The following is a 26,585-nucleotide window of genomic DNA, read 5'->3' on the forward strand; positions in this document are numbered from 1 at the left end:
GGGCAACAGAGAATGGCACACCCAATCAGCACTGGGCAAGCAGAGAATGGAACACCCAAGCAGCACTGGGCAAGCAGAGAATGGCACTCCCAAGCAGCACTGAGCAAGCAGAGAATGGCACACCCAAGCAGCACTGGGCAAGCAGAGAATGGCACACACAAGCAGCACTGGGCAAGCAGAGAATGTCACACTCAAGCAGCAATTGGCAAGCATAGGATGGCACACCCAAGCAACACTAGGCAAGCAGAGAATGGCACACACAAGCAGCACTGGGCAAGCAGAGAATGGCACACCCAAGCAGCACTTGGCAAGAAGAGGATGGCACACCCAAGCAGCACTGGGCAAGCAGAGAATGGCACACCCAAGCAGCACCGGGCAAGCAGAGAATGGCACACCCAAGCAGCACCGGGCAAGCAGAGACTGGCACACCCAAGCAGCACTGGGCAGGCAGAGAATGACACACACAATCAGCACTGGGCAAGCAGAGTATGGCACACACAAGCAGCACTGGCCAAGCAGAGAATGCCACACCCAAGCAGCACGTGGCAAGCAGAGAATGACACACACAAGCAGCACTGGCCAAGCAGAGAATAGCAAACTCAAGCAGCACTTGGCAAGCAGAGAATGAGGCACACAAGCAGCATTGGGCAAGCAGAGAATGGCACACCCAAGCAGCACTTGGCAAGCAGAGAATGACACACACAAGCAGCACTGGCAGGCAGAGTATGGCACACACAGGGAGCATAGGGAAGGCAGAAGAGAGTAGGAGACAGGGAAACCTATCAGGACTCTTAAGACGGACAGTCCATACAGTGCTGGTGCCCCTCCAGCAGTTTGTATAAAGTGTGAACAGGTGAACAATGTGGGCAGTTTCAGTCTGGGTCTCAGGTGTGAACAGTACAGGTCTTGAACAATAGAGGTGTCACAAGTGTGAACAATGCAGGGGATTTGAATTTGAGGTTTAAACAATGCTGGGGCCAGTTAATCTCTGTTGTGATACCTTTTACATTTTACATATGGTAAGTAGACACAACAGGCAGACTTGCATGCGGGGGCCACACAAGGGGGCCCACCAGTTGGACACCCTGTTGTAGATTGATTTTCTGAGACAATTTCAATTGTTTTTTTGTGTGGTTTTTGAGGCTTTTTATTCAGAAGCTCTGCAGTTTCAGCAATCTGGTTACTAGGGTCCAAATTACCCTAGTAAACATGCATTTATTTGAATCAGAGACTATAATATGAATAGGAGAGTCTTGAATATAAAGATGAGTAATAAAAAGTAGCAATAACAATAAATTTGTAGCTTTGCAGAGCATTTTAGGATGGGCCAGTGACCCCTATTTGAAAGCTATAAAGTCCAATTGAAAAGTTGCTTAGAATTAGTCATTCTTTAACATACTTAAAGTTAACTTAAAGGTAAACTGTGAAAAACTGTAGTCGGGCAACCCCATTATAGAACCCCAGGTAGAAACTGATCAATGAAATGCTCAGAACTGCTGCTTTGAAGAGGGAAGGAGACCACCTTTTTTTTTTTTACAATTCCCCTGTGCCAATTCAAAGGGACTATAAATCAAATGCCAGACAAGGTGTTTCTCTATCAGGATGCCATTCCTTTCAGTGACTACAAATACAGGGCAGAATTAGCCTTTATTGGATATAAAAAGCTGCTTATTCCTCTCCCTCAGCCCTTACGATAGCGGGTAGATATATATCAAGGAGGTTTGAAATTCCTGTTTGATAATGAGTGGGAGCCAGTGCAAGGGTATGGGTGTCAGGTCAGGTCCAGGTTGGGGGATTTTGGTGTGATGCAAAGCTTGAGTGTTTAAAAATAGCGCCTCCATGCTTGCTAAGACTGAAGGAAACAAAATGTAAACAATTTATATAGTATAAGTAAAAATTCTTTTGCTTCATAAACATGTTCGAAAAGGATTTGGCATTAATTCTTATGTGACAGGTCCCCTTTAGGGCCAGGGCACCTGTAGCATTAGCTCCACTGCTGTCAGCCTGCTTTTTTTTTTTTTTTGAAGATAGGGAGAAGTGAATCCATTCCTTCCCCAACTCCGTTGATCTGTACAGCACCCGTCTGAGTGCAGTTTCACTTAGGGGACGTCAGCTTGAAAACTCAAAAGGCTGACCTCCTCTCTGTGTTCCTGTACAAAAGCGGAAGCTGTACCTTTCAGTGTAGATGAACAGAGCTGGGGAAGAGCATGGATCTGCCTGGCAACACCTTGAGGCACATTTATCAAAGATCGAATTTCGAATTCATGTGAGTTTTTTTAAAACTCCCATAGATTCGAAATTCAATTATTATAATCGAAAATTTTAAACTCATAATTTGAATCTACCCAAAAACTCGATTCAAATTTGATTTGAATTAGAAAAACTTGAATGGAATTTAAAAAACCTGATTCGATTTTTTTTCTCCAAAAAAAACTTGAATATCAGGAAGGCTGCAAACATCACCAAATCGATCCCTGGACCTCTACCATTGACTTATACAGCAATTTGGCAGGTTTAAGGTGTCGAATAGTAGAATTTGAGTTCTTAAAGGGCCAGAGTATGATAAATCTTGAAATCCGAATTAAATCACAATTCGAATTTGAGAGTTTTGACCAAAAAAAAAAAAATCAAAAATTCGAATTTTCACTTTGACCCTTAATTTATCTGCCCCCTTATGTGCCCTCAGCCTTAAAGGAAAAGCAACATTAAAAAGTGTTTTAGATTAATTAAAACATAATATATTGTTGCCCTGCATTGGAAAAAGTTCTGCGTTTTGTTTCAGAAACACCACTATTGTTTATATTAAGTAGCAATGGTGACAGCCATTTAAGCTAAAAAAAGGAGAAAAGGCTCAGGTTACTTAGCATATAACAGATAAACCCTACTTAGAATACAATGGTATTCTAAAGATTGCGTCTATCTATAAAATGGCTACCTCCATGGCTTCAAGTCAGCGACATCCAAAGGCACACAGGTCTACAGGAATTCTTCCAAAAATTCTTTATTTACGGATTGCAAATGCAACGTTTCGGGGAACAAAAATCCCCTTTGTCAAGCATACGAATTCAGAAAAATAGTGCATACATATAGCCAAATCAATTATTCAATTAGTGTGTCATACAAAACAAGCCAATAGTGTGAAGTAATTAATTGTCCAATCAAAAAGAGTGAACCTGCAGAAAAATACACCCACTTTTTTAAGAATTATACAATTCTGTTAAAATGGTAAATGCACAGTTAAAAAACATTTTTTTTAAAAAAAATTGCAATATTACTAAATCCAATAAAACAACTATGTGAAGTGATACCATAAATTACATAAAAAGCACAATATCTGCAAATACAAAAGAAAGGTGTATATTAACACTACTCCCTCCTACAAAGAATCCTAATATAGAAAAGATTAAATATATAAGTTATACAAAAATAGAAGGGTACATAAGAATTTACTCTTACCTATAGGGTAAGAGTAAATTCTTATGTACCCTTCTATTTTTGTATAACTTATATATTTAATCTTTTCTATATTAGGATTCTTTGTAGGAGGGAGTAGTGTTAATATACACCTTGTGCTTTTTATGTAATTTATGGTATCACTTCACATAGTTGTTTACATTCTATACGATTTACATAATTGGGGATATTCACCATTCTGAGACATACTCTTACAAAAAAAAAACATTCTTGGCGTAAAACATATTTGTAATTGTTGAAAAGAAAAGCATAATTTTTATGTTAAATTCCTGGATACAGTGAATTACAGCACTTCAGGTCCAAATGCTTACATTTAAGAGAGAATATAAGCAGCATATACAGACGACATTGCTTTCACTAGCAGTTACATCTATAAATGTTTTTATATTGTTGAATTATTTGTAAATTAATCTATGTTGGACGTACATATGCTTTCATTATTTTAAAAAGGATTTTAAGTGGACACCCCTTTAACTTTGCTATTGAATACTTGTAAACGGCACCTTTAATTTCTGTTTTTTATTATTTTTCATCAGTGTTAATGTGGTGGAATAAAAATGTCTCTGAGGGCAAAATCTCAATGTAGGATTTGTTGTTTAGTACAATTGAAGAATTGGTCAAGAATATGAATATATTTGGAACACACTGTACTTTCTACGTACGTGTTATTAAAGGGGGAAGTTCACGGTTAAGAGATATTTTTTTTTAAAAAAAACATTTTTGGAAATAAAATATTTTTTTTAATATATAATCATTGAAAAAAATGCATACTCTTCAATTTAAATCAGGGGAGGGGGGGGGATTGTAATTGTGATTATAATTGTTTACATGATAACCCTAGGCCAGTGCTCCTGTTAGCAGCGCAGGGTATTTCTGTAGAAGCTTTTTGCCGTAATCTTCTTCCTCTTTTATCATCTTTTCTTCGGGCATTGGCAGTAATATGCACAGTAGAGTGAGAAATACGGCTTTTTGCATCTTTGACCTTGACGGAAAAGGTGGCAACGAGGAGCTTCTTCAGAAAAATCCTGAGCTTGTCCAGTACAACTATAATCAGTGGGGATGCCTAACATTTTTGCACCCCCCACCCCCCCGATTTAACTTTTTGTTCTCTTTTAAGAACATAACAATGCTACATAACAATTTATTTAACTTAAGAACCATGCATGTTTTTTAATACCAAAAAATTGAAAATACATTTTACATGAAAACTATTGGGTATGTGTTGTAAAGCTGAATGTCCCCTTTAAAACATGGTTTTTTTCTTTCCCAGAATAGTGCAGAACAGTGAAACAGAAAGTTAAACGAACTCCCCTGATCGCAGGGGGAATGAAAAGAGGTTTTTAGGGATAAAAACAAACAAAAAACCTTAAATGCAAGCCCTATTTATTTTCGTGTTTATTGTCCTTTAAGAGAGAACGCCTTTACTTTTCTGTTAACCTGAGATACCATAAATGGCTGGCAACATACCTATGGATTTGTACCAAGCAATGATCTGTGGAAAAATGGAAAATATAGGTGTATATAGACTCTGAAAGCAATAACTGCTTTTTCTTTAACGGGTTTGTATAATGCCAACAGGTCTGCATTTATAGTTTAATGTTTCATTATTATTTATCATTTGCAGAATGGATCCTACCAGACCTCCATTCAGGGGTTCCCCTTTTCGTATACCATTGGGAGTGCGTCCTCCAGTTCTTGAAACTAAGGAAGAAGCTCCACATGGAAGAGCAGTCCTATTACCACGGGGTCGAGCAATTGGGGGTGCACCAGTACCACCATCTGATACTACCCAAAGAGTACTAATAATATTACCCATTTGTATAAATCATAACATCTTTAAAGACTTTATGCGTGTTGCTTAGTCATTTCGCTTACTACCAAACTGACCCCTTTCTCTTCAGGATCCATCTGACTCTAGGAATGTTCTCCCTGCTCTATTTCGTGGTATGGGAATTGAAACAAAGCCCAGTGGGATTCCTGGCCGTGGTGGGTCAGTCTTTGGTAAGATTTTAAACAATTTGCTGGTGTTACTGGGTTAAATCTTCTGCATCTGGTTACAACATACTATTAAAGGACAAGGAAAGTTAAACTAAAGAAGTAGCTAGAAATATTGTACATGATGGTTTGTGCTTTTGTACCAGCCCAAGGCAACCACAGCCAGTAAAGATCAGTGTCTCCAAAGATGCCCCAGTAGCTCCCCATTTTCTTTTCTGCTGATTCACTGCACATGCTCTGTGCTGCTGTCACTTACTGAGCTTAGGGACCCACTCATAATATACAATACACATAGAATATAAATGTCACAATATAAGGCTCATTACTAATTAACAGATAATTACTACATGGCAGCACAGAAACCAGTGCAATTAGCATTAGAATTGATTAATCAGCCCTGTAGCATCAGCTTATATTAGGGCTCTTACACACGGCCGTTCCGACCTGCGCTCCCCTGCGTTCCGTTTTTTGGCGTTCAGCTGCAGGGGAGCGCAGGAATAGACGCAAGTCATTATTTGAAATGGGGCTGTACTCACTCAGGCGCGTGTAGGCGCCGAACGCAGGTTCAGACGCAACATGCTGCATTTTTCCTGCGTTCGGCGCCTACACGCCAAAAAACGGAACGCAGGGGAGCGCAGGTTGGAACGGCCGTGTGTAAGAGCCCTTACAGACCAACCTCATTTTCTGCTGGATAATTAGTGACGACCCCTAAGCTTAGCTTCTCAACAGCTGCTCAGAGCCCACTGAGCATGTGAGTGTCACAGACACTTTCCAAAATGGCGACCCCCTGTGACAAGTTTGAAGTCCTGGATCATTGCTGCTATTGACAAGCTGAAACTTTAGGCTGGTGCAACAAGTTCAGTATATAAAACATAGCATTTTTAGCCACATTTAAAGGATGTTACTTCATTACCATGTTTAATATGGCTTTGGTTTATTGGGGTCCCCCTATAGATGGTATACTTTATAAGCACCTGATGTATATAATTTCAATGAGAGTAGTAGAGAGTAATGGCAATTGCAATGTAGAAAATGTGTAGTGATTGATTCAGAATCTATTAAAAACTCATAAGTAATAAATTGGATTTTGAAGAGCCTGATCTATTTTAAAAGTTTGCTTTTTTTCTCATAATTTGATGCTAAAGACAGCCTGTTGAGAAGTAATATCCCATCTTTTATGGTCCTTTTTTTGCACTGGTTAGTTTAGGGCTTTTGATGGAAGATTTAGTGTCACTTCCCAGAGCAATAGGACACCAAAGAATCACAGGTATCCGCACACGGATTTAAATAAGCAACCGCCCATTTTTTTTCCCGTTGATTTGATAATTCCTAAGGAGGACTTGAGTAGCTGCTCTTGTTGACAAACATTTTTGTGACACTGCTGCATACTTCTTGTATGCAGTCCAGCTTCATTCATTTCTTAAAGAAGAAACATTCCCAATATCATGTCTACTTGATGTGTGACCATAAGACTCCATAGACGTGAATGATAATGTCCATAGAAGGATAAGACCCAATCTGGTGTATGCGCGTTCTGCACGTGCAGTCAGATGACCGCCATTGAAATTAAGGAGCTTTACATTATAAATATGTAATTTTACTGGGTAGAATATGCAGAAACATTAAAAAGTGGGCATATTATGTCTTGGATAAACATCTCACAATAAAGGTCTTTTCAATTTGATTTTATACTTCAGTTTACTAAGGATTTATCTGTATGAAACAAAAGCCCCTTTCTTGCCAGGCAGGGGATTTCTTTCTGCTATGTCTTCAGGAGATGGCTATGATCAGCCTACTTCAGAACCCTCAATACGGCCTTCCCTCACACCCCGTGTTCAGCAAGCCAGTGATTTTAGCACAGAAAGGATTGCACTTGGGAGAGCCAGGTGAGCTACATCTAATAACATGGCATAGGTTAAACTGCTAAAATAACTGCAAAAATGGTCTTCTATTGTCTTGGTTATATGTTGCTCTGTCTTAGGTTGCCAATACCTCCCACGAGTATGGAAAAGCCCCACGTCCCCACTGGAAGAGGCTTGTTGTTTCCCTCTGTACCCTCTGTATCACCCACTTTGAGCTCTGATCCAGCACCTAAAGAGAGCCCAGTCAGTACACTGCAAATTGAGAAGGAAGAGAAATGGTGGGTATAATTGTGATTTAGCATACCAAAAACAACTATACTTGTTAGTGGCAACATTTTCATTAAAGTAGATGCTTGTGTCAGTTCGTCAGCACATGTTTGACTTCATTGAACAGTACACTGGCATTCTACCATGTGGTGTTGGTTGTGCTCCATTGTAGAAAGTCATGCTTAATTTTCACAGGGATCCCCTGCACCCCACAAACCTTGATCGGTATTGTAAAATCAGAAAATATTCTGCAGTAAATAGTCTTACGCACAAGGCATACCTAGGAAAATGAAAAAAAAAAAGGAATGCTGGCCTGAGGAAAAAATTATTTAATTCACTTCCTAACACATTGGCACCCCCAAGTGAATTTGACTTACAGGTCTTGTAAAATTATTAGTTATTTTAACTGAATTATTTTGGGTCAGTACCTATAAAAATCTTGTCATTGAAGTGGATATTTCATTGCAGCTTAGTCCTGCTTATGTGTACCTACTTTCTCTGTTGTCTCAGGGGGACACAGGGACACTATGGGGTATAAGCTCCACCCTCCAGGAGGCAGGACACATAGTCTTTTTCTAAAGGCATCAAAGGGCATGTCAGGTGAGGCTTTACCCTTGTACATTACCCATTCCAATCAGTTTTTAAGTGCCCTGCTTCCAGGAAGGTGGATAGCTCATTCCTAGTGATGACCAGATTCTACGGTCAGCACTGACACCAGGGTGACACCTTTTTCCCTCTGAGCCCCTTACGCTGGAGAACTCACTGGGATCAAACCTATGGCCATACAGCTAAACCAAGACTACACCTACACCAACCAGACTATGCCTGCAACCCCAGGGGCTAGCAAAACGTCTGTACGGTGGGGACGGTACATGAGTATTCATATGCCATAACCTGCTGCATATCTCCTGTGTTTTTTCTGCTCGTTCCCAGCTCTGGACGGTGTGCTCCATCACGGTTACACAGCTCTCAGGTACTGTCTCTCCGCTCCGGAGCAGTTCCCCCCCCTCCCGTCTCTTTCAGCCATCTCACCTTGGCCAGTTCCTCTGCCCTCCCTTTGTGAGGGTGGCGGCTAGGCACATGGTGAACCTCTCTGCAGAGCTTGCTCAACTGTTCAAGGGACTTCACCCGCCTAAGGGGGGTAACCATAACCCGACTCCAGCGCAGCCCAGGGATTCTTCTCTGGAGGGAACTTCCGAAACTTGTCATCTGATCCCCCGGCACCTCAGTGGCAGTACAGCTGTCCCAGTCCCTAGCCTCTCTACAGGGGCTCCCGCGGACTCCTTGGGTAAGGCAATAGCTAAGCTTGGCTACCAGACCAGTGGCAAGAGCAAATGGTAAAAGGGGTGACTCTAGCCCCATTTATCTGTCAAAATGCTTCCTCTGCCAAACCAGAGAGATCCGAATAAGAGGGCAAACTTCTGCCCTCCAGGGATTCCTCTGGAGAGGAGGGGGAAGTGGACGATAGCAAGGACAGGGACACGCATCACGACCATGGTATCATCAAAGGGTTGACTGACGTACTTAACATTTCCCAGACATCTGACCAACTATCAGAGTCAGTGGGATTGTTCAAGAGACAACACGAATCAACCGTCGCCTTCCCATCCCATGACCAACTCCTCAGTATAATACAAGATGAGTTCTAGCCTCGGCATGGGTATCCAGGGCCATCCAGGCCTGGACAGTCTTGAAGGACATTGAGGAAGGTTTACCCAGATCTGCCCCTATAACCGAGGCATCTGCCTATCTTTGCGACGCAATTCTAGATGCCAATCCAATTATTGCCCACACCTCGGCATTACCGATGGCAGTCACAGCGACAGCCTTGCGGCTACAAGGTATATCACTGACAGCCTACCTGGACGACCTCTTGATCAAGGCCAGGACAGAGAATCAATCCAAAGAGGATCTGCAACGTGCAATTTCAATGATTCAGAACTTTGATTGACTATCAATTGGAATAAAAATCTTGCAGAATGCCCAAGCCACCTTATGACATTCCTAGGCCTCGAGTTCAATACAAAGACGGCATGTCTGCCTTCCCCAGGACAAGCAGACCAAGATCAGACAACAGAGCCCCCTCCTACTGCACACACGAAAACCAATGGTTCACCAGGTGATGAGGGTCCTTGGGATCATGTATCGGCCATCGAGGCAGTACAATTTGTGCAGATTTACCTATGCCCCCTCCAAACGAACCTGCTGAAAGCATGGAAAGGTGGACCCCTTTCTTGGACCTGTCCCCTCACACAGGCAACGAGAGAGTCCCTCCTGTGGTTGCTTCGCCCCAACACCTTGAGCACAGTCCAGTCTTGGGCCACACCGGAATGGACAGTGCTCTCCATGGACGCCAGCCTACAGGGATGGGGCGCCACATAGGAAAACTTTTCCACACAGGGCCCATTGTTCACCCGAGGAGTCCAAGCTGCCAATAAACATACTGGAGTTACGAGCATTACGGCTGGCCCTGAACCACTGATCCCATCCCCTGCGGTGCCAGTCAGTACGCGCTTTGATGTAGCACTTTGATCTAGCCTACATTTTCCCCCCTTTGCCCATGTTGCCTCGGTTGCTTAAAAAGATCAAGCACTCAAACCTCACAGTCATATAGGTGGCTCCTTACTGGCCGAGACACAACTGTTCTCAAATCTGCAGGAGATGTCGATAAACCCTCCGATACGACTTGGACTCCGTCTCAGACACATGGCTCACATGGAAGATGGTGTTTCCTGGTAGCAATATCGGAGTTTTTGAATTGGGAGCTCTGTCCGTGGACCCCACATTTCTGATCTTCCACAGGGATAAAGCAGTACTGCACAGGATCCCCTCCTTTCTACCAAAGGTGGTGTCCTCATTTCAAGTGAACCAAGAAATCGCCGTTCCATGCCCAGATCCCAAGAATGATGAGAAGAGACATCACCGTCTTGAAGTAGTTTGAGCTCTGCGCTACAATATGGAACGATCCAGAGCCTTCCGTCGCTCCCAGTCACTTTTTGTCAAACCCTCTGGTCCGCGAAGGGGTCAATCAGCATCCAAGGTGTTCTCATTCTCTAGTTCTTGGCTCATACATTCATCAAATTCTATCACCTAGATACCTTTGCATCTGCTGAGGCCTCATTTTGCAGCAAAGTGCTGCACTCCGTGGTGCACTAGACTAACAGACTTATCTGCCCTGCTGTTACTGGGGCTGCTTTGTTAAGTCCCCATAGAGTCCCTGTGTCCCCCTGAGAAAATGGGATTTTTGTTATTCACCGTTAAATCCATTTTTCTGTAGTCAATAGGGGGGCACAGGGACTCTATGGGATAAAAGCTCTACTCTCCGGGAGGCAGGACATAGTCTTTTTCTAAAAAAGGAATCAAGGGGGCATGCCAGATGAATCTTTACCTCTGTACATTACCTATGCCAATCAGTTTGTACCAAAGAACTTTAATAACTGTAAACGAACAGAACAGATAGTCAAGAAAACTATTCCCATTTTGGGACCAACAAAGTCCGAATTGGAAATTTGAATTCAAATTTTCGAATTGGATTTTTGGTCAAAATTTTCAAATTCAAGTTGGGAATAATCCAAACTCGAATTCGAGATTTATCATACCTTGACCCTGGGAACAGCTCGAATTCGACCAATCGCCATCTAAAACCTGCTGAGTTCATGTAGAAGTCAATGGCAGAGGTCCAGTGACCCATTTGAAGATGTTCATAGCCTTTCTGACATTCGAGTTTTTTTCGGCGAAAAAAACTCCATTCGAGTTTAGTAGAATTCGATTCAAGTTTTATCCAGTAATATTCGTTCGAGTTTTAGATATTTGAATTTTTTTCTTAAATAATATACGAGATTTCAAGGTCATTTTGAGTTATTTCGAATAAAAAAAAAACTCTTAAAATTCGACCTTTCATAAATTTGCCCTTTAATGTTCAAAGACGTGGTCCAAACAGCTCCTTTACCAGTGGATAAAGCTGGATAACAGCTCCTTTACCAGTACTGGGATATTGATTTTTTTTTTCTTCATTTGTTTATAGCAACTCTCTTAGAATGAGACAAGTAGTTAGGTATATCTTTTAGGGGAAAATAACATTCATTCTTTGGGAAAATAATGTTTTAATGGCCAGCATTTTATATACAGAATGGTGCAACTGAGTAATATGAACATTACACACATTGCTATTCACTGTCCCCTCTTATTACTTTACAGGGAGCCTTTACAAAAGAAAGGCAGCAAAGGCAGGTCATGTGAACTTGGGATAAACCTCATTAAAATTAACTTTGAAAATGAAGCAGTGTATCAGTATCATGTTACATTTACGTAAGTTTTATCATGTATCAATGCTTTATCATTTAACCTGTTTTAAATCATTTGTTTTTTGCTACATATGTAAACTTCTATCTTTATTTTTTTTACTTTTTTACTTTTCCCCTTATCTGATATTACTTGTATTCAGTTGTCCTTTGTTTCTCTGAATCTTTTGCACTCTTGTTGCTACCAGCCAATTATACAGTCTCTGTTTATTGCACTGCTCCCGCTTTTAACTCTTTTTTTTTTTTTTTTTCCATTTTCTAGTGAACAAACCTAATTGGTTGCTCTTGGCAACTTCACTGGTGCTATCTACCACCTGTGTTATAAATGAGCCCCATTGGATGCAATTGAGATACAGAAGTCTTCCTTTCCTCCAATGCTAAATTACTTAACCTAAATTACAAAGGCAAATTAAAAATACAGGTATGGGACCTGTTATCCAGAATGCTCGGGACCTGGGGTATTCCGGATAACGGATCTTTCTATAATTTGGGTCTACATGCCTTAAGTCTACTAGAAATTCATTTGAACATTAAATAAACCCAATAGGCTGGTTTTGCTTCCAATAAGGATTAATTATATCTTAGTTGGGATCAAGTACAAGCTACTGTTTTATTATTACAGAGAAAAATGAAATCATTTTTAAAAATTTGGATTATTTGGATAAAATGGAGTCTATGGGAGACAGCCATTCTGTAATTCTGAGCTTTCTGGATATTGGGTTTCCGGATAAGGGATCCTATACCTGTACATTTAAAAAATAAGTCCTACACACTCTCTTCTTGAAATAACTACTGTGCACATTTTTGATATTTCAGTCCCATAGTGGAGTGCCGCAGTATGCGTTTTGGGATGATGAAGGACCACCGATCTGTGACAGGACAAGTAACTGCATTTGATGGTTCTATACTTTACCTTCCTGTCAAACTTGCAGAGGTATGAGGAAACATTAGCCCTGGATCTAGTGAAATTAAATTAAACACCTCTCTGTTTTTCTGCAATATAATTAATCACTGATACAGATAATAAATAGAGATGGAGTACCTCATTCAAATCAAAACAAAGTAAATGCCTGTGCCTGACATAAAAGGGGAAGGAGGGAAGCTACTCACTGGGTATTTACTTAATTGGAGACCAGTACATTTTCAGTGGTCTTCAGTTTTCACTTCAAGCCTCACTTTGAGGTCCTTTATGTTTGCAACAAGCTCACTACCTCACAGCAGCTTTACAGGTATATGAAACTGGATCCTTGGTTCCAAGAAAACAGGTGTTAACCACATATCTCAGCCTACCTAACCTTCATGCTGGGCTTCCCAGGAGTATTTATTAGTAGATATAGGCATTATCATTACTCTTCTGTGCAAAACAGCTTCCTGATTTGGTTTGAAGAATACCAATGCTGATTTTCTTTTTTTGTTGTTTTCACCTGATTCTAGATTTATAAAAATGATTATGATCAATGACTATTGCTTCCTGTACCTTGCTTCAAGCCATCAGTATCTACTGCCATCATGCAATATATATAAACATCATCTATATAGGGGAAGGGGGTTAGGCCGTGAGGCATATCTGTACTTGATGTTAGTTTACTCACTATTCTGCGGTGTCTAGAGTGTCAGCCCACAGACTACAGACTTTCTCAAATTTGTCTGGGCATCCTCTGCTCATGTATGTCAACTTGTAGAGGGGGAGAGTCTCGTTTATTAGAGATTAACATCTTTTGTAGAAGGTAGTTTCCATGAAAGGATAATAGTTTTCCTAGTGTAAAAGTATAGGAGTTGCCGAAAAAAAATGACGCCCATAGACGTGTATAGCGCTGTGCGCCAAAAAAAGAAAGCCGCGTGGCAAAAATTTTGGTGCGCGCCAAAGTTTTTTTTTGACGCCCATAGACTTTAATGGGCGTCTGCGACATTTCGCCGGTGGCAAATTTTTGGTGAAACAAAACGGGTCAAATTCGCCCATCCCTAGGAGAGTGTGCCGATACTTGTCTGCAACTATAATTTCCACCAGCCCCAAGAGGCAAGCTTCTGGGGATTGCACATTTGGCAACTAGAGGGTTTGTTCTATAATGTTTGTTACTTTTGCCCAAAATGTATCAATCAGTGGACAGGTCCAGAAAGCATGTATGAATGTACCTGGGTTGACTCTGCATTTGGCATAAGACCCATAGTGGAGTCTTGCTGGTGTAAGCTAAGTGCTGTGTATTGTGCGATATTGTATCAACATATCATTAGTACCAATCACCGAAGGTAAGTATGAATGGGTAATGTCCTCCCAGTCTTCTAATTCTATCTGCGGCATGTCAGATGCCCATTTAGTATAACTTTGTGCGAAAGGGTTACCCCTCTGCCTGTTGAGTGTAGAACAGATACGGGGGATAAGGCTTTTCTGGGCCAGTTTCTTACGTACTTCCTCGAGGGTTGCGAGTGAGACCTAGGGGGAGCAGGGAACGGAGCTATAGGGTTTAGCACTGTAATCGTTTTTTAATCTATCCCTAGACGGTTGAGCTGGAGAGTGAACGTCGGACAGATGGACAAAAAATAAAGATAACCATACAGATGACAAAAATTCTGGATCCCAGTTCAGACTTGTGCCTTCCTTTCTATAATGTAGTCATGAGGAGGTAAAGAATAATGTACACATAATAAAGAACAGTATCTATTTTGTTCAATATAATGACTTCCTACAATTTAAATAGCCCCTGGTACTGTAGTACTTGATGAATTTGTGAACAAACTTTTTGTGTCTCTATCTTGTAGGGTGTTCAGAATTTTGGATCTGAAACTTGTTGGGAGAAATTTTTATGACCCAGCAAGTTCAACAGTTCTGCAGCAATACAGGTAAGCTTTGTGGTTCTAACCTTTGCTGGTAAAACATATATTTATATAGTCTTATGGATTCACTTCCTGCTAGAGTCCTGCGCGGAACCAATTTGTTAAACCCAACCCGCATACTTACCCGCTTGGACCCTCTACCCGACCCACAAGTACCTTATCTGCAACCCAATCCGCGACCCACTGACCATCAAGAAACAGGAACTGCTGTCATTGTAAACCGGACATTTTACTATTAAGAAAGCCAGCGACCCTGAGAACCGTCGACCCGCGTCTATACCCGCTCCCGAAACTACTACCTGCAACCTACTGCAGGTTTTTGCGGGTAACCCAAAGGGTAACCGACTCGCTGCAGGACTCTACTTCCAGCAGTTTACGATTGATCTAATGTAACTTTTGAACAATTCGGTGACAAATGTACTTACATTCACAGATCTGGTTTTTTTTTAATTAGGTTTAGGCTTCTGTTTAACAACCCTTTATTTTTCAGACTGCAGGTGTGGCCAGGCTATGCTGCAAGTATACGCAAAACTGATGGTGGTCTGTTTCTTTTGGTGGACATCACACACAAGATTATCCGCAGTGATTCTGTGCTGGACATCATGTGAGTTATTAGTAATGTGCTCAGGTTTTTCCTAGGCATTTAACCTGCATGTAAAGAAACCTATCTCCAATATACTTTAATTAAAAAATGTCTACAGTTTTTATAAGAAACCTGACTGTATGCAGTGAAATTCTCCCTTGATTTACTGTGTGGGTAGGAATTGTCAGACGGTCCCTAACTGCTGTGCAGGGAAACAATCATACTTATGAACAGCAGGGGGAGCCCCCACCTTACTTCCCAGCCATGCAGAACTCAAGCATCTTTGTTTGTTTCCCTGAAGAGCAGTCTGCAACTGTGTAGAGATTTGTATTGGATTATATTTTTTGCCTTTACATCCCCTTTACTGTTTCCAAGTAAGTTCATGTTTATGTTTAGTATACAAAATACAGCATTTTCTATTTCTATTCTATTTTAGACTTTACTTCCCCCTTAAGGTCCCAAATAAGAGGATATGTTTTCTGTCAAAAGGCCCAATGCACTATAGGACTTATACTTTTTTAACTTCATGCTTTAATTATGTAAGTCACAGGACTGTAGGTGACTTTTCACGTAAAATGGAATTTTCAGCCTGCAGCTCTTGATCCGTCGTAAAATCATTACTCCTATAACCCTCTTCATAATGCTACATTATATTTGTGGGATGTCTTAACTCTTGCAAAATACTGGTGGGAGGATTCTTGTATATTTTAATAAGGTTTACAATATTACTATTAATCCATTAAGCTTAGGATCTTAAAGTTTTAGTTGATGATAAATGAGCTCCTGATACATGAAAGCTTCCAAACACTTTTTTTCAGTTGTTTTCAGATAGTTCCCCAGAAATAAAGACTTTTTTCAATTACTTTCCATTATTCATTTTTTACAGTTTTTCCTGTTGAACTGTTACAATTGTGCAGCATTAAGTTGATCCATTTCTCAGCAGCATCTCTGGAGTATTCGCAACTATTGTGTCAATTTTAACTGCTGCCTTTAATGAAACCCAGAGATTATGCTCAACAGGGACAAAGATAAGAAATGTATCAATTTAGAACAGTTTACAGGATACGTGGGCCCCCCCTCCTGCTTTAAAATGTGAAAAAAGACACTTTACACTTCAATATTACAAAAACGGTCACACATAGAAAATATGTGACCGAATAGAATATACCGTATATACTCGAGTATAAGCCGACCCGAGTATAAGCCGAGGTACCTAATTTTACCTACGAAAACTGGGAAAACGTATTGACTCTAGTATAAGCCTAGACACAACTACAGCCCTGTCTCCCAGCAGCGCACATTCTGCCAAAGCGACCCCCCCAGCGATCAACCGGACTTCTTTGCAAAGTTGAAGGTGACAGAGAATTGCCAAACGGATTACTGTGTGCATTGTCCCACTGTCCCACTACCATGTGCAGAGGGTGCTGTTTGATATTGCCATCACTGTTAATCTTTCGTATAACCATCAGAGGGCACTGTGTGATATTGCAGTCACTGTTATTCTTTCATATAACCAACAGATGGCGCTGTGTGATATTGCAGTCACTGTTATTCTTTCATATAACCAACAGAGGGTGCTGTGTGATATTGCAGTCACTGTTATTCTTTCATATAACCAACAGAGGGCATTGTGGGATATTGCAGTCTCTCCCCAAGTGAACTGTTGGTATAGGAATGATTAAAAGTGACTGCAATCTCAGCTACTCGGGTCGGGTACCGCTGACCCGAGTATAAGCCGAGGTAGACTTTTTCAGCATATTTTGGATGCTGAAAAACTCGGCTTATACTTGGGTATATACGGTAAGTGGAAAAAGTCGTTATTTCTGGTGATCTATCTGAAAACATCTAGTTTGAAGGGGAACAGTTCCTTTAATAACTATGGTTTTGGCTCTCAAAGGATGCATTTTATGGAAGATAAAGAAAAATATTATATATAACTACCATCGCAAGATTGCAATATTGCCACACTTCAAGAAAATCATGGGAAACATGAGAAACTAAAATCGACTCAGTTTTTAAAGTGGACCTGTCACCCAGACACAAAAATCTGTTAAATAAAAGTCCTTTTCAAATTAAACATGAAATCCAATTTCTATTTTTTATTAAAGCATTCATAGCTGTTGTAAACGTTCATTTAAAAATCTCAGCTGTCAATCAAATATTGTTTGCCCCTCCTCTATGCCCGTGGCATAGAGGCGGGGCAGACAATTACTTTCAATTCAGCACTTCTTAGATGTCACTGCTCTCCCCACATTCCCCCAGTTCTCTTTACCATATAACTGTGTGGTCAGGGCATGGGGATGGACATCAGGTCCCCCATTCTGGTGCACAAACAAGATTCTGAGATGATACAAGGCTTTTCTTAATGACAGTGACCACAAAATGGCTGCTGCCTGCTTGCTATAATTTTGAAATCCCAGACTGAAGGAAACAAGATTCAAATAATTTATAAAGTGTAGTTAAAGTTCATTTTCCTTGACTAATCTGATAAAATAGGATTTTGAATAATTTTTTTGGGTGACGGGTCCCCTTTAAAGAAGACATTGAAAAGTGTATCTTAAGCATTCAAGCAAGTTGATGTTTGAGGTTTTTGTCTGTGTTGAGGTTTTACAGCCTCATTGAAAATGAATAGGACAATGTTTTAATTTGTGATCAATATTTTTTCAATTTTTTTTAATGAAAATTAATAGATTGGCCTCCCCTGGTTCTGGTGGGTTCAAAAAATTTTGTCCACTTGCTGTCCTGCATGGGGATACAAAATGACTTCAGCTTATGGCTTCTATTTTAGAAATTGGTTAAGGTTAATCTACTTATATAAACAGAACAGACACACTTATGTCAAATCCATGGTATTAAAGGGGACATATAGCATACATTTTCACAGTGCATCAAACCATGTAAAATAGAAATAGTTTTTATTTGAATACCTTTTGGGTCAAAAACATCTGTATTGGCTTGAAAACTGTGCTCAGCCCTTCCCCTTTGCAACTTCCTGTCCAAGACTTTCCACTATCTGACTCTTATGTCCAGCTGGGCATGTACATTTGTGACTGATGCCTATATGCTGTGGAAGACAGGAGCATACTGTTGTACTTAAAATAAAATATTACTATTACACTATTTACAGTTTGTATTAAACTTGTATTAGCCTAGCTTCTGACCTGAAGATATCTCTTTGCAGCTCTGATACAATGAATGTAGGATGTAAAATGCTTTCACGTGTTTTGAGGAAGGATGAGTAATATATCTGAATATGAAGGTTATATGAAATGTCTCCTTTAATACTAAGTGACTTTTGTATGTTTGTAACAAATAATTACTAAAATAATTTTTAGTTTTCCATTTATTTTTCTCTGTTTATTTTATACTATTGGTTGGAATACTCATGTTCATGTTCCTTAAAGGACCAGTAACATCAAAAACATTTTTTTTAAAAAATTGGTTAGTTTACATCAAAAAATAAACACCAACACAAATTAAACTTTTAAATTGCAAAGCCTTTATTAAAAAATAACTTACTGAAACTCCACTTCCGCTCATCTTGAGAAAAGGCGACCATCCATCCTGCAGCAGTTGATTTCTTCTCCCTGGCTCTCTCTCCTGGCCCCCTATGTCTGGCGCGCTCTTCTCTGCCGGCAAGATTGCCCGCCAGCTTCTTCTTCTCCTCCAGGCACTTCTTGATGCAGCAGTACTGGTGCATCATGTTCATGTTACTGGTCCTTTAAAGCTACTTTGCAGTAATTCAAAGGTTATTTTCATTGTAGTTAATAAAATACAGCCTACGTTAATGAAGGAATAACCTCTGTACTGTGATGAAATTGCACCATTAGGAAAAGTATATATTTTTTTAGACACTGAATGTTGGTGCAGTTGAGCTGTCAGGTGGTTAGCTTATCATAATTTTTCAGCACCCTAACCTAATGATTTACAGTAACCACAGTTATATTGATTCAAGCTGCTATATTCTATATAATCAAGTTTTCTTTCTACTGCTTGAAAGTTCCACACGGGATTTGGAAACCTGATTTGTGGTGTCAGAACTCCCTACAAAGGGTCTTAAGACCATCTTGTCTAAGTGGATCCAGTTGATGATTCTGAGAATTTATACTCTTACGGGCATATTCTTCTCCTGAGATTTACAAAGCAAAAAGCACATTGTGGGTGCTCAGACAAGTGCAGATCAGTTGTGGTGGGATGTGTCTTGATTCATTAATTTCTACAGGCAGGCTTTCTAGGGAGTGGATTATTTGAAGTTAAGCAAACCTAAAAAAGCATTAGAGATAAGGTGTGGATTATACAGGAGTAATATATATAATTCTCATTTTTGTCTTTCATAATTTTCTCTATAGAATTTCTTGTGTGCTGCTGTAGGTGTTACATGTCACTAACAAGTGGTAATTAAAAATACAATTGCAAGTGAATTTTTTTATGCCCACTGTTTTTCTGTGGAGAACACTGATTAAAGTAGGTTTACAGATGAAGTCACTGAGGTCACCTGTCACTGTTGATACAGTTCCATCGTTAGATCTATTATTTATTTATTTTTTTGCACCTATAAAAGGCCTGTGATAATTTCATCAATTCACATTCCAGGAACATTCTATATCAGCAGAGCCCTGAAAACTTTCAGGATGAGGTTACAAAGCAGCTGGTTGGCAGCATTGTGATCACCAGATACAACAACCGTACCTACCGAATAGATGACATTGAGTGGAACATGAGCCCCAAGGACACCTTCACTATGTCAGATGGAAGCAAAATCAGTTTCATTGATTATTACAGGTAACCTTTTGAATGTGTATGTTTTTCCTGTATTACATACAGGAATCATTGTTGTGAGAATGCTCTGTCAAAAATATAGCAAGAATATCTGCCATAAAGCAGACAATACCACGAGAAAAACTAAGAGTTTTTGCAGGCCATAATGCTGACTAACCTGTTTCTGGTTAACAGTTTCTGTGGTTGGCACATAAAAGGCTTAGTCAACATCTTAGTTTGCAATGATTTTGTTGTCCTTGATATTTAGTGGACTCTTATGAGCATCTTGCATATCTCTCCTAGCAAGAACTATGGCATAAGTATTAAGGAGCTGGACCAACCATTGCTGCTTCACAGACCTAATGAGAGGAAGGCACCAACGGGCAAGGTGAGATCATTGCACATTTTATTTGCAAATTCAGTACTGGTTGCTGATGTAGAAACTTGCTTCATAAAAAACACACTAAACTCATTGCTACCATTTTAGTTGCTTCTCCTATTATGTTTAACCAGATTCATCAGTACACAGGTAGGTTGTAGGTAATGCGAAGCCCTCCGAACAGTGGCGTAACTACCGGGGGAGCAGGGGGTGCGATTGGGCCAGGGCCCACGCACCCTCAGGGCCCCCCGGCAGCTTGCGCGCCACTGGATTCTGGGCAAAACATAGCATACGGAGGGGGGCCGGCTGCACGTCCCGCGCCAGGGCCCGCCCCCCTCTAGTTACGTTACTGCTTCTGCATGTGTTTAATTGCAACTTACTACATCCCAGTGACTTGCAAGACTCTCTGAGGGTGCTGGGATTGTACCACCTGTTGTATAACTGCCACTTCTGGAAGCAGAGAATGATTGTTCCCCTAATATGTTAATGTAGAGCATGATCTTAGCCTCTTCATAGTTCTTAAGATCAAGAGTTTGGCTCGAAGTTCAGTTTAGAGAAGTCCCCTTATTTGTGTGGCCACTACCTTTACAGATACATTTGTCCTGTAGAGCCTTAATTTGGGCCTGTGAGCCTTGCAGTGCCCTCTATGCAAGTTCTTAGCTTTAATTTTCTCTGCTTTGGCTTACTTAAGGTTTTCTAGCATTCATAGTCTGTGTAAGAGGTTTTGTTTTTAACTTGACAGGGAAGTCTCTGAGTCAGGAAATCATTATTTTTCTGTGTACACTTCTATTTCCCACACACACTTTCCCTATTGCATTTAAAGAGCTGTGGCAATATGTGTATGATCCGGCTCTAAATTTGAATACTCTGCACACCATGTATTCTGCTTAGTTATTTAGACAAATCACTTGTTTGCACCACTGTCTGTCAATATGGTTCCCTCAAATGCAAAGCAGACTGTGTTAGTCTGCAGATGTGGTGGGGGCAGCGTTTGTGAGTGAAAGTGATTGGTGGCATTACAATTATGTTTGACCTATGAATAATATGTACACGTGTATTGTTGTTTATTTTCTTTCCTTTAAATATTTGCGGCCTTTTCTTTTGTTTCAGACCCTCGATGTTGTCCTCCTTCTACCAGAACTTTCTTTTATGACTGGCATCCCTGAAAAAATGAGGAAAGACTTTAGGGCTATGAAGGTACTTACTTGTTTTTTTCCACACATGGCACAAGTTATATAGTATTCTCTGGCTCTGAAACACTGTGCCGTAGATTTAACACATCTGGTTTCTTTTTTGATCTGGTAACAAGTTAAATGGCAAAATAAAGCTGCAGAGAAAGGGTTTAAAGTAGAGGTTGACTTTTATTTTGAAGAAACTGTAAAAAGTGAAATTTACAAAAAAAAACAAAAATGTGGTTATTTTTAAACCAGAAAATTCCAGTTTTTGACTGAAAACTACCCTTGAAAAACACACATTTTTTGGGAAAACACAATTCGACCTTTGATAAATATGCCCCTTCATGTTATACTATGGAAACTCTTTTTCTGGAGATTTGTTTAAAGTTTGTACCAGTGAGAAAACTGATCGGAAAAGAGCAACTGTTAATAGTCTGTGTTTTGTTTTGTTTAGGATCTGACACAGCAGATTCATTTAAGCCCAAAACAGCATCATATCTCTTTGGGGAAATTGCTAAAACGTATCGACAGCAGTGCGGATGCAAAAAATGAACTGCAGCGTTGGGGCTTGTACCTAGACAGTGATATTCACATGGTATGTTTTTCTATGTGGATCTTTACATAACACTGTATAAAAGTGTCAGAGCTATAATAATGATGCCGGCCTTCAGAGTTGGTACAGGAGGTTCCCATCTTGCATTTTGCTCAGTGGGCTCTGAGCAGCTGTTGACAAGATAAGCTTACGGGTCGTTGCAAATTATCAAGATGAAAATGAGCTTTGCCTGTAATATAAGCTGATGCTACAGGGCTGTTTATTCAATTCTGATGCTAATTGTGCTGGTTTCTGAGCTACTACGTACCAATAATTATTAACTAATAGCCTCAGCCTTATATTATGTATATTCAGTATCTTGTGAGTGGGTCCCTAAGCTCATTAAGTGACAGCAGCACAGAGCATGTGTAGTGAATCAGCAGAAAAGAAAAAGCTACTGGGGCATCTTTCGAGACACGGATCTTTACTACTAAAAGGCTGTTGTTTCCTTGGGCTGGTACAGAAGCCCAAAACATAATGTACAACATTTCTAGCCTACTTCTTTAGTTAAGCTTTAGTTCTCCTTTAATTTCTGCTGCTGAATTCACAATTAATAATCAGCCTTGTACTGTATCTTTTGTGCAGTTATTGTAAGTCTACCCTTAAAGGGGATGTAAAGGAAAAAAATAAAACCCAATTTTTAGTTTCTTTAATGAAAAGAAACCTATCTCCACTATATTTTAATTAAACAATTTGTACCATTTTTATAATAAACTTGACTGTATGCAGTGACATTCTCCCTTCGTTTAACTTGCTCTGACTGCTGGGGATAGGAAACTTCAGACCCTAACTGCTCTGCAGGGAAACAATCCTACTTTCTCTTGCCTAATTGGGGGACACAGGCACCGTGGGGATGAAGATCCTGTAGCTAGAGAATGGACACTATGTTGTAAAACGTGACTCCACCTCCTGCTCTGGGCTTCATCCCCTGCCTCCTCCTATTACATTCCGTTTCTTTTAGTGTCCTCAGAAGGAAAAGACACAATTTTGAGTGGCTGGAGAACTGATCAGGACCCCGGTCTAGGATCACGCCACACTTAGGGGCCACTGATTTATTCAAGAACCTCTCCAGCTGTTACCCTATTCTGCCCTATTGCCTTTCCACTCTCCCGGAGGCCTGCAGCAGAGACATACACCACTCCCGGGTGTATGCTCTCATGCATATACATTTATATGTGGCCTCTTGTGCAAAAATATATATTTATTTGTGTGTTTTTGAACCAGGGGAAAGAAAGAACATTATAGGGCACAGACCAGCTGGCTTCTTTGGAGTGTACTATCTCATTCAACCCCCTTATCTCCAGTTCCCTCCTGGTCACTGCCTTCACTGTTAACCCTTGCGCTCCCCCTTTCTACAGGCTCGTCACTCACCGGTGCTCTCTTTTGGCGCCATTCCCTCACGCTGTGACGCACTACGCCCTACCGCGCTCCGAACCCCGCCACTGACGGCAAGCGGCACTGGTGAGTACACCTCCTTCCCATCCTCACCCGGATCCTTCCTTGGTAACCCCCACTACCACCGCAGGTACTGGATAGGCGGACACCCCCACACACCGCACCGGGCCCTTCCCTCTGCTTTGCCGCACCTCGGTTCCCTCCAGTGCCCGACAGCACACAGCGATCCTCCCTTCCTGCGCCTGGCAGCATCAGCGCGGCTCCCCAGTGACCAACATACCAGACAGGGAACCGGGAGTGAGAGCCTTCCTCCCGAATCAGTGCTAACAGGCAAGTCTCTTTCCTCCATTCAGGCACAGCGCCTAGTCCAAGGGTATTTCACTAACTCTGCAGGCCCTTAAATGCCGAGGAGATCCATCTGCCTATATCCACTAGGCTGGGTACCCCTGCCTCCAAAAAAAGAAAGAAAATAAATAAAAACTATTACAAAGGGGATTTTTTCTCCACGATCCTTACCCTTGTCGACATTGTCAAGGAGCGTAATGGCAGACAATGCAGAAGAGCCTCAGCTCAGACGCCCTCATACGCAGGTCTCTTTTCTTGCCTGCGCAAATTGTAAAGCAAAATTTCAATCGGCCTCGGCTGACTCTGTGTGTGGGGCCTGCAGACCTTCAGACCCCTCACCCCCCCGGCTTGTAATTCAGACTCAGAGCTGATTAGGGCATTATCCCTCTCACTAGCAGGCATTCAACACTTGGCCCGCATTCCCGAGACCTTAGACAAGGTCCTCTTTCGGTTATCTCAACCAATTAACACAGATAACCGCTCCGGGGCTCCAAACGCCACACACTTTAACACCCCCAGATTCCGCAAGGGAACAATTCAGACGAGGAAGGCCAGGTCCTGTCAGAGGACGAGTCAGATCAGGAACACCTTGATCCAGTCCTAGACACCCCTAGAACCCAAAGGGAGGTAGAAGGCCTTATACAAGCAGTGCTAAACACGCTGAACATCGAAGGCACCACCTCCACGGTTGAGCCAGCAAAGAATATCTTTAAGAGACAAAAGAAGAGCTCGTGCTTATTCCCAGCATACGAACAGCTGGACTAAATAATCAAGTCCCAATGGAAAAACCCCGGTCACAAGGTACAGCTTTCCATGCGCTTCACACAGACATATCCCTTTCCTAAAGAGTGCACCGATCTCTGGTATTCACCTCCAGCGGTAGACCCTCCGGTCTCCAGACTATCCAGGAATATCACCATCCCGGTCGCAGACACGGCCGCATTCAAGGCCTATAGACAAACGCCTCGAAGGCTACTGCAAGTCCATGTTCACAGCTTCGGGCTCCGCCTTAAGAACAATTTTTGTCATTGCCTGGGTGGCAAAGGCCATGGAGGTCTGGGTAGAGCAAGTGGCACAGCTGATTGGTTCCGAGGATCCGACTACTGACAATCTCCTTTCCCAAATTGCAGACGCCACAACATACATTGGAGACGCAGTGCTTGACGCAGCAAAGATGGTCGTCCAGGCCTCAGCGCAGTCGGTGGCGGCTCGTCAGTTCCTGTGGTTGAAGATTCAGTCTGCCGACCTAACATCCAAGCGATCCCTAGTCCGCATACCATTCCAGGGAAAACTACTATTCGGGCCGAACTGGATAAGATAATATCACAGGCGACTGGCGGCAAAAGCAACCTCCTCCCACAAGCTAGAACCAAGAGAACACCCTTCAAGAGGAGACCTTTTTTTCTTCCTTTCAGGCATTGGCCAAAGGACAAAGACACAAACAGAAAAATCCAACTCTTCCTTTCGCTCCCGCTACCAGGGCAAGCAAAAACCCAGTTGGTCATCCTCCAAGACAAGTCCTCTCAGGACAAATCCCAACACCGCATGAAGGTGTGCCCGCCCCCGAAGGTATCCCCCTAGGAGGCTGCCTCAAATCCTTTCGGGAGGTGTGGGAAAGCAAAATAAAGGACCAGTGGGTCCTCCGGGTGGTATCAAAAGGACTTTTGATAGACTTCACTCAAACACCACCCCACATATTCCCTCCTCAGGCTCTCCTGCCGAAGGTCATCAAGAAGATAAAGAGAGAGAGAGATCTCAGATCATCCTGGTGGCACCATACTGGCCCAGGAGGTCGTGGTTTGCGGATATAGTGGCCATGGCGAAGGACGATCGCTGAGGGCAGATCTTCTGACCCAAGGTCCAATTGTCCACCCGAATTCAGTGGGCTTTAACGACATAGCTCTTGAAGCCTTGATTCTACTAAGATCAGGAGCACCAACTGAAGCTATTCCTACAATGCTAGCGCACCCAAACCAGTTTCAGCCAAGATCTACCATAGAGTTTGGAAGACCTTCATCTCATGGTGTAAACACAGAGGTGTAGACCCTCAGAGGGCAAAGGAAAAAGAGATTCTATCCTTTCTGCAGGAGGGACTTACAAAGGGCTTAGCCTTGAGTTCACTGAAGGTGCAAGTTTCCGCATTGTCTATTCTCCTACAGGAGAAGCTGGCCGTGAAAAGCAACATCAGAACTTTCCTGCAAGGATCAACCCGCTTGGTTCCACCATATCGTTCCCCCAGTACCTCCATGGGATCTCAACCTGGTACTCTCAGTTCTACAGGAGGACACTTTTGAACCGTTAGACCAGATTCCTCTGTCGACGCTAACTGAAAAGGTGGTGTTCCTTCTGGCAATCACATCGCCTCGGAGAGTCTCTGAGCTTGCGGCACTTTCATGCAAATCGCCCTTCACCATCATTCACAAGGACAAGGTAGTTCTAAAGACCCACACCAGACTTTTTACCAAAGGTGGTGTCGGAATTTCACCTCAACCAGGACATTGTAGTACCTTCCTTATGTCCAGACCCTAAAAATCCTATTGAGAGCAAATTACACAAGCTGGATGTGGTTCGAGCAGTCAAATCCTATTTGTAGGCTACTAAGGACATTAGGAGAACGGATGCCCTAT

General features: G+C 41.6%; 1 protein-coding gene across 3 annotated transcripts in view; it reads left to right on the plus strand.

Moving 5' to 3' along the window:
• The window catches only part of piwil2.L (piwi-like RNA-mediated gene silencing 2 L homeolog), a 59,630-nt gene that overhangs the window by 2,590 nt on the left and 30,455 nt on the right, over positions 1 to 26,585 (plus strand). For all 3 annotated transcript variants that reach the window (XM_018253514.2, XM_018253515.2, XM_041587013.1), the window contains exons 2-14: positions 5,099 to 5,270; positions 5,376 to 5,475; positions 7,214 to 7,355; positions 7,451 to 7,609; positions 11,796 to 11,906; positions 12,716 to 12,833; positions 14,396 to 14,520; positions 14,657 to 14,737; positions 15,222 to 15,335; positions 19,908 to 20,096; positions 20,376 to 20,460; positions 21,562 to 21,648; positions 22,081 to 22,221. In XM_018253514.2, coding sequence (XP_018109003.1) covers positions 5,100 to 5,270; positions 5,376 to 5,475; positions 7,214 to 7,355; positions 7,451 to 7,609; positions 11,796 to 11,906; positions 12,716 to 12,833; positions 14,396 to 14,520; positions 14,657 to 14,737; positions 15,222 to 15,335; positions 19,908 to 20,096; positions 20,376 to 20,460; positions 21,562 to 21,648; positions 22,081 to 22,221 — 1,623 coding nt within the window. In that variant the 5' untranslated portion in view covers position 5,099. The remainder of the gene's footprint in view (positions 1 to 5,098; positions 5,271 to 5,375; positions 5,476 to 7,213; positions 7,356 to 7,450; positions 7,610 to 11,795; positions 11,907 to 12,715; positions 12,834 to 14,395; positions 14,521 to 14,656; positions 14,738 to 15,221; positions 15,336 to 19,907; positions 20,097 to 20,375; positions 20,461 to 21,561; positions 21,649 to 22,080; positions 22,222 to 26,585) is intronic.

The sequence above is a fragment of the Xenopus laevis genome, chromosome 3L (genome assembly GCF_017654675.1).
Source record: "Xenopus laevis strain J_2021 chromosome 3L, Xenopus_laevis_v10.1, whole genome shotgun sequence".
Taxonomy (NCBI): Eukaryota; Metazoa; Chordata; class Amphibia; order Anura; family Pipidae; genus Xenopus; species Xenopus laevis.